At 46.9% G+C, this 20,879-nt stretch overlaps 1 protein-coding gene across 1 annotated transcript in view; it reads right to left on the minus strand.

Annotated features, from left to right (window-relative positions):
* The window catches only part of LOC124789148 (cytochrome P450 4C1-like), a 125,633-nt gene extending 104,994 nt beyond the window's left edge, over window positions 1–20,639 (minus strand). Inside the window, exons 1-2 of the mRNA XM_047256442.1 lie at window positions 20,554–20,639; window positions 10,380–10,503 (exon numbers count right to left, since the gene is read on the minus strand). Of these exons, the coding sequence (XP_047112398.1) occupies window positions 10,380–10,503; window positions 20,554–20,639 (210 nt within the window). The remainder of the gene's footprint in view (window positions 1–10,379; window positions 10,504–20,553) is intronic.
* Window positions 20,640–20,879: the final 240 nt, after the last annotated feature.

A 20,879-nucleotide genomic window follows, 5' to 3' on the forward strand; every position in this document is an offset into this window, starting at 1 on the left:
CACCGTGGAGCAGTTACAGCTGACGTTCTGAGTCACATCTGTAATGCATCCCTAACTCAAGGTATTTTCCCAGACAGATTAAAATATGCCATTTTCAAGCCTCCGTACAAAAAAGGGATGTCTTCCATACTTGGATGTTCTGGTTCGGAGCAGAGAGGATGGCACTTTGGGACATGAAGTTTATCGGAAGCCGTCGCACACGGATTTGTATTTACGTGCAAATAGCTGCCACCATCCTGCCCAGACGATGAGTGTTCTCCGAACTTTGACGCACAGAGCGCATATTATTTCTGACGAAAGCAGCCTGCAAGATGAACTTTCCCACTTTCGAGGAGTGTTTAAAGACAATGGGTACTCCCCACAGCAAAATACAGAGGGCACTGAAAATGAAACCGAAAGAGGCCACAAAGAAAGTAGAAGAAGACGAAGAAACCTTTAAATTGATGGCCTTCCTGCCATATGTGGGTAGCCTCTCATCAAAAATAGGACGGATTCTCAGCAGACTCAAAGTAAGTGATTTTTCGTCCTCCACCCAAGACAACTGCACTCGTGGGATCCGTCAAAGATGATTTACTGCTCCAAAAATCTAGAGTTTACAAATTCCGTGCGAATGTGGCCTTTCTTACATTGGACAAACAACTCGTACTGTCCAAGAAAGATGTAAAGAAACCGGAGGTACAGACGACTATTACAACCTAACAAGTCGGCAGTGGCAGAACACTATATTGACACTGGTCACAGTATGTTGTATGACAACCTCGAAATTTTGGCAACTTCATCATCTTTTTGGGACTCGATAGTCAAGGTGGCAATTGAAATACACTTGACGTCGAATTTAATTACTAGAGATAGTGGTTTCAACCTTGATAAATCATGGAATTCGGCACTTGTTGTAATAAACTCAGAAAGATGCCGTCACAGTGCAGCTCACAATAATATATCCACATGCCAACACAGATCGACTGCGGAGTCATAGATGTGCTCGCGCACTGTGCACGCCTCTGCCGCCGACCAACGTCTCTGGCGCATTTGCATCTGTGGCCGCATACGCAGTTGCGCGGTACAACAGTATAAAGGGACGAAGCAAGCACTGGAGCGGCAGTCTTGCGGCTCACTCTGAATATGGCTGAACGTTATACGGCCGAAATATTAGAAGAAGGAGAACTCTTGCGGCTGCACAGCCGAAAGTTAATTGAACAGTCTTTGCTCCGCCAAAACCTGAAGATTCACATTTCGGTCTTTGTTTTCGTTTGTAACAGAAAATTGGCAAAATTAATACCCGTGAAATGCCAGGTTTGTGAGCTACTATATTATATAAAACGACACATATTTTGAAATGGTATTTACAGGAAAATACCAAATTAACGAAGTTTACAAAACTGAGTATAATTTTGACATTCATCTTTAAGTAAAAGTTAATTGTTAGTGATATTACTTAATCGATATATTACATAGGTGTTACATGGCCAGTTCGTTTTTTGCTATTGCGAAATAAGGTAGACAGTATCACGAATATGATATGGAAGTTGCAGTGGGAATCATTGAAACAGAGGCGTTTTCCACTGCCGCACAATCTTTTAACGTAATTTCGATTACCAAATTTTTGCTTTGAATGGGAAAACACATTATTGACGTCAAGCTGCAGAGGGAGAAATGACCACTGTAATAAAACAAGTGAATTCAGAGCTCGCACAGAAAGATTTAGGTGTTCGTTTTTCCGACACGTCATTCGTGAGTAGAACGGTAGAGAAATAGTGTAAAGACGGTTCGATGAATCCTCTGCCAGACACTTAAACATGAATTTACTGAGTAGTCTTGTCAGAGATGTAGAGATACAGGAGGACGTAAAGGCGTGAGCGACGTAAGAGATGAAAGACGGGCTACAGCAAATCTTGAACAAGAAGGGATTTAGTTTCATTGTTGCACAGTACTGGAATCTGTGAGTGATGTAGCAACGTGTTGATATGGGAGGCAGGCTTGACCCAGTTTGCACCGGAAGCATAAAGTAGCTGGGAAGAAGCGGTCCTGGAAGTGGAGGCCAGACAATAGCCAGAAGAGTCTATAAATAAAGGCGACCTAGCTAGCCAGTTCCGCAGCATACGCACGCACGCGTCAATCACGCGGCACTTGCACTGTGGCTGCCGAAGTGTACGGACGCTCTTGTTGACGTTGCGGAGGCTAATTCTTTGCTCGTGATCTGGCAGCGACCGGTTGCGCGGGTCCACGCATTTGGCTACTCGCCTTGCGTTTTCTCGCTCACCAGCGTTTCTCTCTTTCAGATTCGACAACGGCCTGCAAGGGCCTTTAGGGACTGGTGTGGCAAAATCCACGTGGCGTGACCCCCCTGTCTAAGAAAGCAAAAAATTGTCGTGGCTTTATAAAGAAGCAAAGTTTTCGTGTTGGGGGCCACGACACGGAGGAGGAACTGAAACGAGATGATCGCTCCGGCGAGACGCAGGGCGTGGCAGATGACGGTCGCAGGGAGGTTTCCCGGACGACGGCAGTGTCTGACCCCCCACCACCGACGAAGAGGACGAGGGAGAGCGTTGCTCGCGGCCGCCGGATGGACGCGGAAATTTCCACGAAGGGACGGCGCCGCGCCCGCACACTCTCACGACGGAGACGTCGCATCGAGCGGCCGATCCCCCTGACAAAGGAGGAAATTTCCTCCGCCATCGCCAGGCTGACCTCCGAGGAGAGTTGCATCTACATGCAACGTTTGGCCATGGGCACCGAAGCGGACAGGGAGCAGGTACTACCGAGACTCCGGTTCCTGGTAACCGTGGGTCGCGACAGGCAATTGCATGTCGCGGTGGCCACGACAGCTGCCGCGCCAGCAGTCGCACCAGCCGTGGTGGCTACAGAAGCCGCCACGCCCTCACCAACGTCCAACAACCGACGAGCCTGCTGAGGTCGAGCAAACCTCGCAGAAGCGCCCAGCCGCGGCCGTAGGGGACACTCACTCCCCCCAGCCAAGTTCCGGTCGCGCCAGGCAGAAGAAGAGGAGGGTAGTAGAGATGGGCAAACTCTGTCATCCTTGGGAACTAGTTCACTGCTGATCGTTCTTTTTTGGGAACCGTTTATTTGTGCTTGGTATATGGTTTTTATGAAAAACTGAAAACTGGTAGTGTAGGTGATTGAAGGTGGAGGGCGCCAAGAGGGAGCACTTGCCTCCCCCCCTGGAGTACAGAGTTTTTATTCATTACAGAATTCTTCCACACTAGAAGTAATTTCTGTGATTCTGAAGAACCTCTCGCTTAGCCAACCTTAGCCTTGTGTGGCTGATCGCAGGGAAATAATATAGGGTGGCACACGGAACCCCGGCCGCGAGTACAGACTGCTCGCCAATTACGGACGCTGTGTTGCCGTTACGAGCAGATACAACAAACAGACAAACATGTAATAATTAGATAGTGAAGAAATAACAAGCTAATGCAAGCAACAATTGCGAAACAATCGATGACGATGTGTAGAGAGCTGGAGAAAAGAACATGAAAATCTCACGCGACATGTAGTCTTGGGAACCTGTTGGTGGCTGTTTCCCAACTTAATAGACGACAAGTGTCTTGTATAAAGTTCTTCGTTTCGACTTGCACTACATAGCTATGCTACGTTGTAAACAGTAATCGTTTACACCCTATATATGCTTCACGTTGTGTCTGAGTTCGTAGGCGAAGTAGAGACTTTATGGAAGCATAAAATAAAATGTGGTTTTCTCACACTTGCGTCACATGCTTAGTAAAAATTAGGTTTTTACGTTGCGTTATTAAAGTTAATGCAGCAATAATAATAATAATAAAGTTCGCAGTAATAAAGTTTTTTGTTTGAAAGCTCCTTCTGAACAAATGTTTTGAGACAAGTAAATACGATTTTATGGCAATCTATGTCTTTTCAAATGGAGAGGCACCGCATTTCCTACTGAGCCAAAATGACCCACAACCCACTTTCTTTTATTTTTTTCAAAGAAACCAAACTAGCAGGTAATGCAAATTGGAAACAACCAAACTTAAAAATAATTACAGCCTTCCTAAATGTAATGTTTTGTATATTAAAGATATACGAAAATCGTTTTATATGAATTTTATTACACTAAAAATTAAGCAAATTATTGAAAGTTTGCTGCTAAATCAAGTCGATGAAATGAAAAAATATATGAATAACAAAAAAAGAACTTGCCTTGTTATAAGTATGTCTTCTGCTGTTCATCGATATAATGAAGTGAGCTGATATGCCCTTTTGTTACCTGAAAAGACATACATATTACATACAACATAATTTTTATGTAATTTACGTAACTATAAAATACTTTTTGATTACCGGTCGTGGACGCTGAATAGCCAGAACCAAATGCAAGAACAGTTCGGAACACATGTAAAATGGGCGAGCGCTGTGAACGAAACGAACAACTGGACACTGAACTAGCTAGGAGCAGTCGGTAGTGGAACTGAGACAAGTTGGTCATGCGAAGAACGACGAGTGCGGCCGAAGGAGACCGAGACTGAGACGAGCACGCGACCGAGGCTGGAACGAGAACTGCCGAAGTGACCGCCGCGACCGAAGTGAACTATGAACCTCTCGTTCCTTGGAATTCGTTCTTCGGTCCTTTCGTTCATCTTGGTGAACCGTTCCTTTGCACCCGTTCGTTCGTGAACTACTTATCTCTAGAGGGTACATCGCAGGACGACCGCATCGCCGAGGAAGCCTGACGAAGAAGGCTTCATAGCGCCGCCCCTGGCGCCACACAGCGAGGGCCAGGTCGCTCGAACTGGTGACGCCGGAACAGGTGAAGGCTGCAAACTGGACTGGTTTGCTGATCTGCCAGAAGCAGCCGAGACCGTCGGGGACGGGACCACGCCGACGAAACCGCCCTGCCGCCCGCCGCTGATTACCATCCAGTGGCGCGAGGGCTAAAGTGAGCTCAGGGAGAAGCTGTACTCCGTCGTAAAACCGTGAAAGATGATCGCGGTGACCGACACTTACAAGGTTAGAGCAGAGTGCATACAGGACCACACAAAACTCGTGCAGCTCTGCGGAACCGAGAAGTGGAACCGCTTCGCGCAGAGTGCGCAACAGCTGAAGCAGTTGAAAGTCGTTTTTCGCCACCTGCCGCTGAAGATGGAACCGGCGTTCCTACAGCGGCGGCTGGAGGAACTCGGCTTCCAGACCCGCCACGTCGGCCTGATGAGGTCGGCCAGGACCCACAGGGACATGCCCTGGTTCCTTGTGGTATTGGTTGACAATGGTGACAACCGGAAAATTTTTCAGGTTGACAACATTGCCGACTTCGACATAAAAGTCGAGCCACTCCGCGCAAAAGGCAGACGAGCCCAGTGCTTCAACTGTCAGCGCATGGACCACGTGACGAAATACTGCAGGATGCCTGAGCGCTGCCGCAAATGCGTTGAGGAGCACCAGTCGCGGGACTGCCCCGAGAAGAAAGAAGACCGAACGAAGTGCTGCAACTAACAGGAACCACGTCGCCTGTTACCGAGGATTCGCCTTATTCAAGCGCGGGGATCGCGCCAGCCGCGTAAACCAGAGCCGCAGCTTCGCGGACGTCGCTAAGGGGAAGCCGGCCGCCCTCTCCGATAGGCCACGGTCGCTGCGACGCACCGGCACCGCAGCCGTCGCAGCTGCCTTCGCCGGCCGCACCGGGAAGGCCGGCTTGCCGGCGCCCGCGGCTGTAGGGTGGGTTGCCGCTCGCGCAGGGCGTTCCCAGCACGCCGCTCCGCTGCCGGCTACGGGAAACGTCGCAGTGGCGTCAAACCTTAGTGATACTACAACTTTGGTGCCGAACTACAAAGATGAAAATTTCACCAGGCAAGTCCACCTACCTTCTCCTGAAAGGACAGTTAATTCGTAACCCCACAGTCAGAATTGAGGGCTCACCAGTTCTCCGGCGACGAGAGACTCGATACCTTGGAATCATCATTGATGAAAGGTGGTCCTTCGGAAAGCACATTGACACTGTAACTCAGAGAGCCTTTCAAGTACTTAATAACCTCATTTCCATTGGACACAAAAGATTTCATCTCCCACCACATTTCATCAAATTATATCACAGTAGTATACTCACATCAATAGTGGGTTACGGCTCTGGAGTCTGGCCACACAGACTCACGAGGGTGGTGCCTGCCATGACAGTGAGTAGAGTCCAGAGGACCATGATAGTGAGATCAGTGGGGGCGTACAGGACTACGCCGGGAGGAGCCCTGTTAGTCATAATGGGGCTCTGCCCCTTGGGCATTAAAATTCGGGTACTGGGCCTAGAAGGGGAACATAGAGAAAACAGATTTTAGGCATCAGGGCTGGGAACAGCGTTGAGATCAGATTAAGAGGAGACCAGTTATGGCAAGAATCCTGGGAAGCTGAAGAAACCGGACGTAGGACTTTTGATCTTCTTCCGGATATTAGGGAACGGATGGGAATGAAATACTTCGAGCCAACCCGGGAACTATTCCACTTTTTCACTCGTCATGGACCCCACCCGATATATTTATGTCGATTCGGGAAAAAGGCTACACCCGCGTGAGACTGGTGTTCCGGAGGGTACTCCTGACCATGTCGTTTACGGGTCCCCCCTTTTCAATGATGTAGCTTCGATGTTACGTGACCAACTGCCACACCACAACACATACAGCTTACTTAGACAACACGGCACTTTTCAGACCATCAACAAACTGGAAAACGTGGTATCACAAAAAGTTTTAAAGGAATATCTGGGAGACTTGAATTAGCAAGAATTTGAGAAATATTTAAACACGTATAGAGTCTGGTACCCTATTCCCATACCGCCTGAGCGTGGACAGGCCGACTTCTACGGTCTGGAAATCCGTCGCGTTCGGAACTTAAGGGGGAGGGGGGGTGCAACATTACCGATCATGGCCAAGCACCGAGCTTGACTTTAGGATAGGATTAGTTGTAGGACTTAGATTTAGGTACTATTTCTAGGAACCTGCAGCGACTAACATCTTGGCCTGCCCAGTGTCAGGGGCACGTTCATTGGGTTTAGCTCAATGAGCAAGGCTCTATAAGTAGGTTTATACTTTTGACTGACACATATGTAACGCTGCAGGCATTAGTAACTAGTTAATAGTAATCCATATACAATCAAAATCAACTAACTTTGCCCATTGCAATTATCCTACAACTCACTTTCCTAATTAGTTACTTAAATGTAACTTAAGATTCAGCTGCAATGGTAACCATTGTATATCTGGACCCACTAATCATATAAGGTAGTGGGTTAAAATTGTATAATAATTAAGATTCCCGAAACGGTGAAGGATGACTGACACACCACTGAGCTCGCCGCGCTTCTGCAGTCGCTCAGCCAGCTGATGACTCAGCTACCGGTGCTCGTGGGAGCAATGACGGCGGCCACCGCCGGGAGAAGCCAGCCTTAAAATGGGTAACGACCATATTTATGGGTTAAATGGTTCAAATGGCTCTGAGCACTATGGGACTTAACTTCTGAGGTCATCAGTCCCCTAGAACTTAGAACTACATAAACCTAACTATCCTAAGGACATCACACACATCCATGCCCGAGGCAGGATTCGAATCTGCTACCGTAGCTGTCACGTGGTTCCAGACTGTAGCGCCTAGAACCGCTCGGCGGGGTCGACGTGCAAGCAGCAAATTTTTGCTGCTACCGAGGTGACAGAGCCACCCACGGGGGCGGCACTGCCATCTACGTGACGAACTCACTACGCCACCACCGGGTTCAACTGCCGGCGTTCAATGCGCTGGAGGCCACAGGAGTGGCCGTCAACACCACCGCCGGATAGATTCTTTTCGTGTCGATGTACCGGCGGCCTGGCAGACCACTAGAGGAAGCCGACTTCGATGCCCTGCTGTCGCTGGAGGGGCGAGCTTTCATTGCCGGGGATTTCAATTTGAAGCACACCGAATGGAAGTCGCGAACTGTCAGCCACAGCGGGCGCCGCCTCTCCCGCGATGTTCACCGGAAGGGCACGATAACCGTGGGGACGTTGGACCCCACGATCTTCCCTGTACGGGGACAACCGGACGTGCTCGATATTGCTCTTTATAAGGGCATCGGGCAATTCGCGACCGCCGAGATGAGTAAAGTCCTGTCCTCCGACCACGTACTGGTCATTTTTGGCCTCGACGTGGTCAAAGCTTCTCTCCCAGAGAGCCGTCCAAGCTATCGCGGGCTCGACGCCGAGCGCTCTCAGACGAAAGCCCTCGAACTGCCCGAGGAGTCACCAAACTCTAGCATTCTTCACCCGAAGAATACTCCGAGCAACAGATGAAGCCACACCGAGACATCGCCGAGGGCCACGAGACTTCTCGCGACAGCTACCGCGCCCTATCCTGGACGCGATCACCGAGAAGAACCGTTTGTTTCGTGAATGGCAGCTCACTCGCCAACCAGACAAGAGGCACCGCTTTAACCGCATGAGACGGAAAATTAAGGCAGCAGTCGAGCAACACCGGAACCAGGAATGGGAAGACCTTGTGTCTACCCTCGATCCTGGGGATGGCATTGCATGGAGGGTGGTAAAATCAATCCTACGCCGGCGACAGCGAATACCGTCCTTACAGGTCGAGAACGACTTTGCCAGCGATCCGGACGCGAAAGCCAGCTTTCTGGCTGACGCATTTGCAGCGAATTTCACACCAGTGGCCGACGTCATCGACGACGATCACACACAGCAGGTCCACGAGCAACTACCAACCTTCCGCGCCGCAAGGGACGAAGGCGACGTTATCTAGTCGATAACGGAGGAGGAAGTTGCTGTGCAGCTTCGCGCGCTGAACCCCAAGAAGGCTGGAGGCAGCGATGGCGTCACAAACCTCCTGCTGAAGAACCTTCCGTCGGGACTACACCGGCAACTTGCCGATGTCTTCGACGAGATCCTCCGATCAGGTGTCTACCCCTCTGCGTGGAAACACGCGGAGGTCGTGGCCATCCTGAAATCCAGCAAGGACCCACGCCAGGCATCCAGCTACCGACCCATCAGCCTGCTCCCGTCCCTCTCGAAGGTTTTCGAGAGGCTGTACGCGAGAAGACTGATGCGACATGTCACCCAGGACGGCACCATCCCGGACGAGCAGTTCGCGTTTCGAGAAGAACGTTCCACTTCCCATCCGCTCCTGCGGGTGGTAGAACCGGCGATGAGGGCACTGGAAACAAGGGAATACCTTGGGGCAGTGTTCCTCGACGTCTCCCGAGCGTTTGACTCGGTGTGGCACGACGGTCTCGAGTTCACACATTTTGAACACCTAATGTCCCACATGACGCTTCTGCGGTCGTACCTGTCTGAACGAACCTTCCACGTCGTGAGGGCTGACGACGGTACGTCCACAGACCGGCAGATACGTGCAGGAGTGCCGCTGGGGTCGGTTCTCGGCCCCTCGCTGTACTCCCTGTACACTGCCGACGCGCCGAAAGTGTCAGGAGTCGAACTGGCGCTGTACGCTGATGATACAGCCCTGTTCACTCGCAGCATGAACGCCCAAATGCTGAGAAACCGCCTCCAACGCGGTTGCGACGCCTCGAGCTCATGGGCAGCAAAGTCTGAAATTCAACGCCACGAAGAGCCAGGAAGTTGTCTTCACTTGAAGACTTCTGCCGCCAGGGCTTACGCCAGTCGAAGTCCTGGGAGAACCTATCCCATGGAGTGGGACGGAGAAATACCTAGGGGTTACCCAAGACCGCTGGCTCACCTGGAAGCATCACATCCGTCATGTGAAAGGGAGAGCAATAGGACGGCTTCGCGCCCTGTATCCGCTGTTAAACCCGCAGTCGTCATTGCCACCGCAACACGGCATCACGCTATACCTAACATTGGTCCGCCTGCTGTTAGGGTACGCGGCCGTGGTCTGGGGGAAAGCCGCAGATGCTCACATTGTGACTCTGCATCGGATACAGAAGCGCTCTATGAAGACTGCTATGCCTCTTCCGAGGCGCTTCTCCGAGACAGGTTTCGCGCTATCGCCAGGAAGTTCTACGAGAAAGCGGGAGACTCCCGCAACCGGCTCATCCGTGGACTGGGCCAGCAACCTCACCACAGGCCAACCACGCGTTGGCTTGACCTGCTGAGGGATTAAGTTTTACCAATCCCCCATCAGAGTGTGTCTTTCTCTTTTTGAGGTTACACCAGCAAGGACAAATCTTCAAGAGTGGTAACATATTTTTCTCTCTCCCACAGGAACCGCAGGAATGACAAATTTTGCCCAAACTGCACCATCTCGAGCCAAGGATAGGCTCGTCTTTTCAGCGTCAGCGTCAGTTCCGCAGCATGGCTCTACCTTTGCCAGTGTGTGTGTGTGTGTGTGTGTGTGTGTGTGTGTGTGTGTGTGTATGTGTGTGTGTGTGTCTAGTGAATCGGCTTGTGTGACGTGGCCACCTCTCTGGCGGCGGCGGCGGGGGCGGTGCTCGCGTGGCTGTGGTCCATCCGCCCCCGCACCTCGGCCCCCGGTCCTCCGACGCTGCCGCTACTGGGCAACGTGAGGCAGTCCATCAAATTCCCCCTGCACGTCCACGGGCTCAGAGAGTGTCACAAGCGCTGCGAAGATATCTACAGGTAAGCGTAAATGACTGTAAGGACGCACCACTGTTCTTGAAATGGTCCATTCCGACGTGTCAAAACTTTCCATGAGACTTTCTATGCAGGAAGAATACAACGAAAGAAATACAATGTCAGAATCTTAGCTGCTAAGATGCACTGCAAATATTTTTAAAAAATTGTTGAAGTAACTCTTTTCCATCGCACTAAGAACCTCTTATGACAGCGATTTTTACAGGCCTTCCTGCCTAGCGCGCAATTCACTGCGTTAAGAGAGCACAAACCACATAGTGTTAATATCCGGAGTGACACAACCGTATTTGAAGCCCCTCACGCATACATGAAGTGTCATGTATCATTAATATTTTGAATGAGAGGCAGTTCGTACCACAGGTAAACTGTTGCATGTGTAATTCTTACAAAGGTAACTAAAACTAAACTAAACTCCGTGCGAACACGCCTTGGAAATAAATAAATGAAGGTACTGTTTGATGTTACATTACAGATGACTTTCATCAATCGTGCCTTTAATTGATTGAAATGAAACATATATTATAATAATTCGTGTAGCACTGTTCTTATGGTGATTTTTGAACAATGTACACTGGGGTGACAAAAGTCGTGGGATGCCTCCTAATATCGCGTTGGATCTCCTTTCGCCCAGCGTAGTGCAGCAGATAGGCGAGGCTTGGACTCAACAAGTCGTTGGAAGTCCCCAGCAGAGATACTGAGCCATACTGCCTCCCTAGCTGCCCATAATTGCGAAATTATTGCCAGTGCAGGAGTTCGTGCGCGAACTGACCTCTCGATTATGTCCCATAAATATTCGATGGGGTACATGCCGGACAATCTGGGTGGCTAGATCATTCGCTCGAATTGTCCAGAATGTTCTTCAAATCAATCACGAACAATTGTGGCGTGGTCACATGGTTCATCGTCACCCACAAGAATTCCATCTTTATTTGGGAACACAAAGTCCATGAATGGCTGCAGATGGTCACCAGGTATCCGAAAATAACCATATCCAGTGAATGATCGGTTCAGTTGGACCAGAGGACCCCGTCCATTCCACGCAAACACAGTTCACACCATACGGAACCACGAAGAGCTTGCTCAGTGCCTTACTGACAACTGGGGTTCATGGGGTCTGAGCCACACTCGAACCCTACCATTAGCTCTTACCAACTGAAACGGCACTCATATGAGCAGGCCACGGGTTTCCAGTCGTCTAGGGTCCAACGGGTATGGTCGCGAACCCAAGAGAGGCTCTGTAGGTGACATCGTCTTGTTAAAACGGGCACTTCCATCGGTCGCCTGCCGCCATAGCCTGTTAATGTCAAATTTCGCCACACTGTCCTAATAGATACGTTTGCCGTACGTCCCACATATATTTTTTTTTTGCACAGCCTTGCTTGTCTGTTAGCATTGAAACTCTACGCAGACGGCGGCGCTCTCGGTCTTGAGTGAAGGCCGTCGGCCACTGCGATGTGCGTGATGAGAGGTAATGCCTGAAATTTTGCATCCTCGGCACACTCTTGACACCGTGGACCTCGGAGTGCTGAATTTCCTAATGATTTCCCAAACGAAATATTCCATGTGTCTGCTCCAGCTACTATTCAGGCTTCAAAGTTTGTTAATTCCCGTTGTGCGGTCAGAATCACATCGCACAACTTTCACATAAATCACGTCCATACAAATGACAGCTCCACCAATGCACTCCCCTTATGTACGAGGGCTGTCCAGATCGGTCGCGAAATAGACAACATAGTGAAAACCCAATGAAGTTTTTCACTGACGTTTTGGGCAGTGTGTCTAGTATAACCGTCGATCGCATCAAGACGCTCATTTCAGTTGTGAGCTAACTGTGAGCGAGTAAAGGGGCTTAGAACAACGCCAAGTGCCAGGGTCCGCTGAGAATGAATGCAGGCCACCTAACAACTGGCACGCACTTCCTTCTTCATGGCAATCCTCAGCCGCAATCTGCAGGGCCAGCGAAGACGCTCCTGCAGCCTTTTCGATTGGAAGTGTTCGATCACCCACAACACAGCCCTTATTGGCTCGTCCTGAGTGTCATCTCTGTTCACATGGGACGCTGGAAACTAAGACAAGACTTGGGCGCAGGATACGCCCTACAGATCAGCGTAGGGAATTTTCGGAAAGCACAGGCAGCTGCCTTCCATGATGATGGTGTTGGAAATTTGTTATAACGCTCTGAGAAATGTCTAAGTTGGAGCTGCAACTATGTAGAGAAATATCTGGGAAGTGTAGCTAATTCTTGCAAATAAAATGTTTCTGACTTTCACTGTGGTTTCCATTTGGCCATCGATCGCAACTTACTTTCTGGACAACTCTCGTACCTTGTGCTCGCGGTACTATCGTCATCTGTATGTGCACATATCGCTATCCCATGACCTCTTTTTTCACCTCAGTGAGTATTACAGAAACAATGAAACAATTCCTTGTTTATTCCTCATAGTCGTCATAATAAAGCCAAGTGTCATTTGAATGACGAAAACAACCATTTTTCTTACACCGGCCACACCTGACGGAAGAAAAATTAGTGATATCAAGCACATCACAGTAATTATTAGTTCTATTTAGACAGAATTACGGTAGAGTAGGAGATGGTCCTGGCCTTTGCTCTGCTGAATACCAAGCATACTTACAGCAGTTCGTAAAATGTGTCGATGCAAACTGATAATGCCCAAATGATTGAAATTTAAGAATACTGTTCTAATGAACCTCAAATGAAACGGAAATATCGGAAATTATATTTTCCAACAGTTTACTTAAAAATACTTTCCACAGTCGAGAAAATTCTGTATCGAGAGTCTGGATGAAATCTGAATTATATCAACCGTCTTTTCGTCGCCCAGTGAAAGACACAGTTATTATGCCCATGCCAAGAGTCGAACAAAAGCAATGAATTAATTTCTGGAACTCTAGAAACTGTTTGGAATGAAATGGTAAAAATTAGTCGTGTTTATTTTTCTAGATTTTGATGGGTAAATTATAAGACTTTTGCTACTAAACAGTTCTCTAAATTTTTGGTTCTAATGTCTGAAGACAGATATAAAGCTGTGGAAACAACAATCCACTCATACTTGCCACTTTCATTTTTGTATATACACAGTCATAGCATTAATCTAGTGCACAACAGAATCTGTTCCTATTCTCCTGGAAACGATAAAGTGTGGTTTGCTCGCAGTTCTTTCACGACACCTGACTGATCGGCGTTAGACGCAGCAGATGTGGGGGACAACAAGGAGCTCCGTCTTCACGTCAGCTACGAATTAATGGCATCTCTTCTACACTTTTGCTTTATATAAATTTCGCTGTTTTTCGCCCTCCTATACTGTATGATTTCTTCAATCTGCTTAACCAGGTCGAAGAAGACCAGAAATTAGCAATGTTCAACTCAGTTGCAATTCAGGGGGTCCAGTCTCGTAGCTCTCCATCGGTAACGGTGCATTGTCTCTCACGAGCTGCTCTACATGGATCATATCTAAATAAAACTCCTCTAAAGAGCTACAGTTCTTATTTATTCGAGTTTAGGTGTTTATGTTATGAATTGGGTGGGGGGGGTGGGGGGTAACGGGACCTCTTAGCCAGCCTGTATAGTAAATATTTATGATAGTTTTACTTTTACAGTCATTTTAGCATGCATTTATTACTCTGTGTAAGACATTCTTCCATTTGCACAGATTACTGTCAGATTTTACGAAGCAAAACAGGATTCACGCATTGTTTAACGTTAAGCGTTAAACGTAGTGAATAATAATTCAATTTTGTATCCATCGTTAACACTTATGCTGCAGCAAAAGCAACTTGTAATTGTTATGGACGCTACACGAGTTGCAAATTTGAGTGAAACGTAACTATAGACAATTCTTTCAGAGGAACTGTCAATGAAAACTGAAATTAGCTTTACAAATTACGATTGCGCCGAGTTTTGTTATCTATTTAGCGACGCACCGTCAACCAAGGATGTGCACCTGCTTAAGTTGCACACTTGCACAGTCATCTACAGCTCCGGTAGGGGTGTACATTTCTCCAGCCGCCTGGTGAGATATGAATTTGACAGCATTTAACATGTTTAAAAAAAAATTCTTGCAGGTCGTCTTAGAAGCTGAAATTTGGAGAGGCTTTTCTTTTCATGTATTTTTCCTGCATAAAAGAATTCAGGGAATGTTTCGACATGTCGGATTGGCCTACTCTTTTGTAAGACACATAGAATGAACATGGGGGACATTTTGGCCTAACTAACGTGGAAAAATAGCATTTTAGAGCAATTTTAGAGTTAAAATTCTATAATGTAGCATGTAAAGGTCAATATGTAATTGAATAAAATTTTACGTTAAAATTTACGATTTAATGTATTGCTGAAATTAAAAAATGGAAAGTTATCACTTTTAAATGCCCATTTTTTTATAGCAATTAGTTTGTAACTTACGCCAGTCAATAGTAATACATGACACGGAAAAGTAAAAAAGTTTTATTACAGTGAGGCCATTACTTTGCTAACAGATTATTGTTATTCGTCTGTAATCAAAGGAACAGCCACAGTTACGGGTAAAAACGTCATAATATTGTAGTATGGATGTTGGAAATTTGTGGAATCACTCATAATTGGTAATAGTGTAACTATAATGATTTTTGGCGACTTTTTGGCAAACGGCGATCTTGTAAGCTACGTAAAATCAGTGAAAAAACAGTTCAAATCGCTATGACTAGGCCATCTTGAGAACAGCACCGTCAGCTGAAGTTGCTGATGTCTAGAAAACTCGGTTGATCTCTGTCACTGAAACTGCTGAGCACATTCAGCGACTGAGATCAACTGACTGTTATAAACATCGTTAACTTCAGCTGAAGGTGCTGTTCTGAAGATGGCCAAAGACTAGGCCGAAACCGGTCATTTAATAAAATAACCACCGCGATCTGGACTGTTTTTTCACCGATTTAACTATTAAGATCCACAAAACGAATTTATATAAATACATAGATTCATTTGACTTCTGAATGTAAGGATGCCTCTTAAACGATCACGTAGAGATAGTGACCCTTCAGTGGCTTAACGAGTTTTTAAGCTATCTGTTAAACGCTATGTACATTAAGACCGCTCGTACGTTTCCTACAACATCTCGTTAAAGAACAAAGTGACTTGGAATAAGTCTTACCTGTTTTGACAACCAAAGTAGCACGTGCTTAATCGGCTTCCTCTGGGAATTTTGGGCGAGAGGGCGTGAGATATGAGAGACGAACGCTGACTTATCTGTGTCGTCCATTTGAAAAGTCAGTCAAATATTAATTACGTCCATGTCTTTTACGATTACAAGAGATTTGCAGTAAACACGTTTTGATTCTAAACTTTCGTTGCGCGGGCGCCTGGCTAGCCTGCTAGTAAATGCGACGCTGACACTCGCCACATCCTGTTGTTATTCGACGATTCTGTGACGCCTGCGGTATGTCACATCAACCATTTCCTTCTCCTAGTCATATTACGTCATAACGGTCTTTTCTTCCCGGTCGGATACAGTATCTCTTCATTAATTACTCCAGTCTGCCCAATCTGTCCACCTAATTTTGAACACACTTCTGTGCGACATTTCAAAAATTTTTATTCGCGTGTTGTCTGGATCGATTATTATCCTGAGATTTCACTAATAGGTAACTCTACACTCCAACTTCACTCCATTTAAATTTACATTCGACGTTAAAAGATTTCTATTGTTTAGATAACATTTCCACGCTATTGGAAGTCTATCTTTTTAATTCCTGTTTACTTCCACCCCTAAGATATCTTGCTGCCCAAATGGCACAATTTATTTACTTCTTTAACTGCCTCAGCGTCAACTGATTTATTTGGAATACATTGCGCTACCCTTGTTTTACTTATCTTATAACCTCTTTTCTACAAACAATGCATTGCGTTCAGCTCATGTTCCAAGTTCTTATCCGTCTCTGACGGAATCTAAATGTCATTGGCAATCCCAGAAGAGTTTATTTCCTCTCCCATAATATTAGATTTTCAAATTTCTCACTCGTTTCATATTCTACTTGCCCGTTGTACAGGTTGTGCCGACCTTAAGTTGTTATTTACATTTCTACGTGTGGTGTGCCTCGGCAATACAATATATCGATATCTATAAGCCTCGATATATCGATAAAACTATCAGACCATCGTGGAAGAAATATCGACATACCTGCCGATAAAAATTTCAGCTGCACATTGTAAATATACCGCCGGTTTTAGAGCTACATATTGAAGTACTGATTTATTATTAGATATTCTGTAAATCAACAAACTGGCAGCCTGCCTACCCCCCCCCCCCCCCTTACAGCAAGAATTAAAACGAAAACGATGCACATTCACACTTTGCGATAACCACTTTGCTAACAATGTTAACTGGATGTAAGTGGCACAATAAAAAGTAAAATAAACTTTTTTCACTAACAGTCTTTTTAACGGATTTTGTATCCTTTAATGTTGCATGGGTTATTTCCTCATCACCGTTACTTTACATAATATTATCTATTATATGAATTTATAACCATATCGTGTTTAACACAAGATGTGACGGACCTCTGTATATCTAAAACCTTATGCTACCCTGTGTATCTATGTTCCTTCCGACATATTAGGCAAGATTGCTTGTTAAATAACGCCCCATGTTTCGCTCTTCTGCCTTTCATATTGCTATGAATAATCTTTAACGACTATTATATTTTCTATTTATTTTTGATGTGTCACATCGATAGAGGACGCCGTCCTTACGGCAACCGTTAACATCTACATACATCGTCCTTGCTGTCGTTACAGCACTAGCTTTTCAGAATGTCGCATCGATAGAGGACGCCGTTTCTACGGCAACCCTTCAACGTCTATATAGATTATCTTTGCTAATAACTTCTCTATCGCTATAGCAACCTTTGACAGCTATTCCATATATCTTTGCCAACAGCACGTATTTTACGGAACGGATAACAGAGGGCAGCCTAGACTAGTTTATTTTAAGCTGATTATTTACTACAGTTTATATTTTTGACGAATAGCTGTTTCATTGGAACTTCACGATGTATTTTAACTGTAACTTATTTCTGTATCCCGCCTGGAAGGCGGCATGTGGGTCTGCTCCTGTAAACTGGAGGTTGGGCGAATGAAGGAAGCGAGTAGGAGCAGGTGAGGTAAAACATGTCGGTACTGCAGGTAAGTAAAAGTTGTGCATGAATATATACAGAGGCGTACATAACCTCCCTTTAGAAAAATTTATGAATGATTGTGCTTATAAACCTCTACGTTACTTGATTTTCAAACAGCTGAGCAAAACTGAACGTGCACCTACATTTCTCTCTTTACTTATTCAGATCAATAAACTGACACTATTTTTAGCACAACGAAGACTGACTTTCAATAATCCCTACAAAAGAATGGCCCTCACTAACAATAACTTATACCTTTCATGAATCACTGACCTCACAAAAATCTTCGTTAGTCAAACTACTGCAATACACCGAGCGCCAATACTGCCAGCTAAATACAAGATTCTAACTACCGAAGTCACTAAGTACTGATAGGCATATTAGCAAATGAAAGATTTTGATAGAGAACAAACAATGCATTTACCTTAATAGTGTTCAAAAGTCATAATATATATAGCAGTTCATGACATCCAGTCTTACAATTTTGCTGTCTCTGATGGACACAGGTCCAGATCATCCGCTCTCAAAACTCCGCCATCTCTCCCCCCTCATTCACCACTGCTGGCGGCTCACCAACTGCGCAACGCTACGCGCTGTCAACAGCCAACTGCCCGAGACTACAATAGCAAACCGTAACAATGCAAACAAGCCACAGACTGCACACAGCACAGTCAGTGATTTTCATATAGAGCGCTACATGGCGTTACCAACATAAAAACCTAAACAGCCCACTTACAGTAACTTTGTACAGATGAGCATGTAGGTGCAAAGCCTTAGACCCGTCGTAAGTAGTGCAAAGAGTGTACAGTGTGTAAACTTTTATATGGCAGACCTCTCCCTAGTCCTGAATCGGTAGAAGTCGGTAAACGTCGGGAGGCTACGGAAGGCACGCAGTTTCGACTGCTGCCAACATTACGTAGCTGACTGTGTTGTACAAGGTAGCCATTGTCGTCTGCTTCGTTATTGTTTTGCACTGTACTGTTCTGCGTGTTTTTATTGTGCAGTTGTGCTAAACATTATCAAAATGAGTGAAGAGGCAGTTGCTGGCCCATCTCGGGAGTCGCCAGCAACCCCTACCGGTAGGCCTACGGTTAGCAGGAAACCAGTATTACGTAGCGATGCTCGCAAAATTATGTTGCGTGTGATTGAATGCCGCGAAAGGGAAAGGGAGCAGAAAAAATTGCTTTACCCCATTTACAAATCTTCAGTGAGAGCTGCTACACACACAGGACAAAGCATTTGTAGCATTGGAAGATTCAAACAGTTTTCCAAGAATCATCCTGGCGTATCACCACAAACGCCTGGCAAGAAAAGGTTAGTTTCCATTTCAGATATTTTGTTCGCAATCACTTTGAAGGAGCCCCCTATTCCGTCCGAATTACCTTATATTTCATTTTTCGTTGCTAATGTATTGCTTTGTATGGGAACACCACTGGGTACTGTATTATTTCGAAACACATTCATATTACAGTACATTTCCAAATTCAAAAAAATACATGCAGTGCAGAAGGCCTTTTTCTTATAAATATTTCTCTCTCTTTTAACTTAGGAAAAGAAGTGGAGAAATCGAAGTAATGATCGATGATTTCAACCAGCGTGTCATTCGCGACACGATAGCGGAATTTTATTCAGTGCGGAAGATTGTGCCAAGCCTTCGAACACTGCTTCCAGTTTTGCACGACAAAATAGGCTGGAAGTGGAGTATTGTCTCGCTGAGAAAAGTACTTTTGTCTATGGGATTCATGTGGCGTAAGGTGCAAAACAAGAGGAATGTGTTGTTAGAACGTCGAGACATTGTGCACTGGCGATCTCGTTTCATTGTTGACATGAAGAACTTCAGGGAAGCAGGCAGAGAAATATTTTATCTCGATGAATCGTGGATCGATAATAACTTAACGTTTAATAAATGTTGGCAGAGGAAGGGTGACTTACGTGAAGAGAGTGTCGGTGTCACTACATGGGGGAGCGCATAGTAGACAAACATACATACATTCAGTTTTGTATATATACATTTTAATGTACATGACGATTTCAGTTTCGTTTACGAACAACATTTAAAGCGAGTTTTACTTCCAAGCATTCCGTCTGCAGCCGGTCGAAGTGGCCGTGCGGTTACAGGCGCTGCAGTCTGGAACCGCAAGACCGCTACGGTCGCAGGTTCGAATCCTGCCTCGGGCATGGATGTTTGTGATGTCCTTAGGTTAGTTAGGTTTAACTAGTTCTAAGTTCTAGGGGACTAATGACCTCAGCAGTTGAGTCCCATAGTGCTCAGAGCCATTTGAGCCATTCCGTCTGCTTTCGTGTAAGCATGACGCGCAATTTGTAGTGCCAGCACTGCAACAGGTAGGCGTGCCTTGTCCCCTCCCCAAGGGCTCCTCTACCCTCGCCAGCCAATGCTTACTTCCTCCTCTCCCCGCACTCCCCACACAACTCTGCCGTCTTACAGTTAACACACTGTATATGAAGCAAACCTGAAGCAAAGTGTCCTGGCCGTCTGCTCTTGATCAAATGGGGTGAATACTGAGCGACGCTCGTAGAGCTCTACAGCGCCAGCTAGACGGTGCTGTCGTCTGTGTCTCTTGTAGTGCCAACCCAAGAACTTGCACCTGTGCCGCGGCATCGTTGCTATCGATACCACATCCCTCCCCCCATGAAACGACGCACCGTCGCTGAGTATGGCTTCCGACGGCGGGTGGAGAGACTCAGGGGCGGCGCAGCTGAGGGGGTGTACAGCCGAACTGCCGGGGCACGCTGTCCAGCCGCGACCCTAAATTGCTCTCGAGGGACCGAGGAAAACGCCCCATGGAAAACCTGCCCAGGCCGTGCGCCACCACCAGGTATGCTAGGATGAGGAGGTGGAGGTGGAGCGACGACCTCCATGGGCGGCGGCGGTGGCGGCATCCTCAGTGTCCATCGGTTCCGGCACTGCGGAGTAACACGGCGACGGCGGCTGCTGGAGGTGGGGCCGTGGCAGCGGCGAGATACGCCTGTCCGGTGCAGGTGACCGGACCGGCAGCGGCGACGACGGCAGGCGCGCCCGCGGCGGAGGCGCGCGCGGTGGGGGCGCCATCGGTAGAGCCGTGGGCTGAGGCGGCAGAAGCCGCGAAGCCTCCAGTTCTGCTGGAAAACAACCAGCAGCAC

The sequence above is a fragment of the Schistocerca piceifrons genome, chromosome 3, assembly GCF_021461385.2.
Source record: "Schistocerca piceifrons isolate TAMUIC-IGC-003096 chromosome 3, iqSchPice1.1, whole genome shotgun sequence".
NCBI lineage: Eukaryota > Metazoa > Arthropoda > Insecta > Orthoptera > Acrididae > Schistocerca > Schistocerca piceifrons.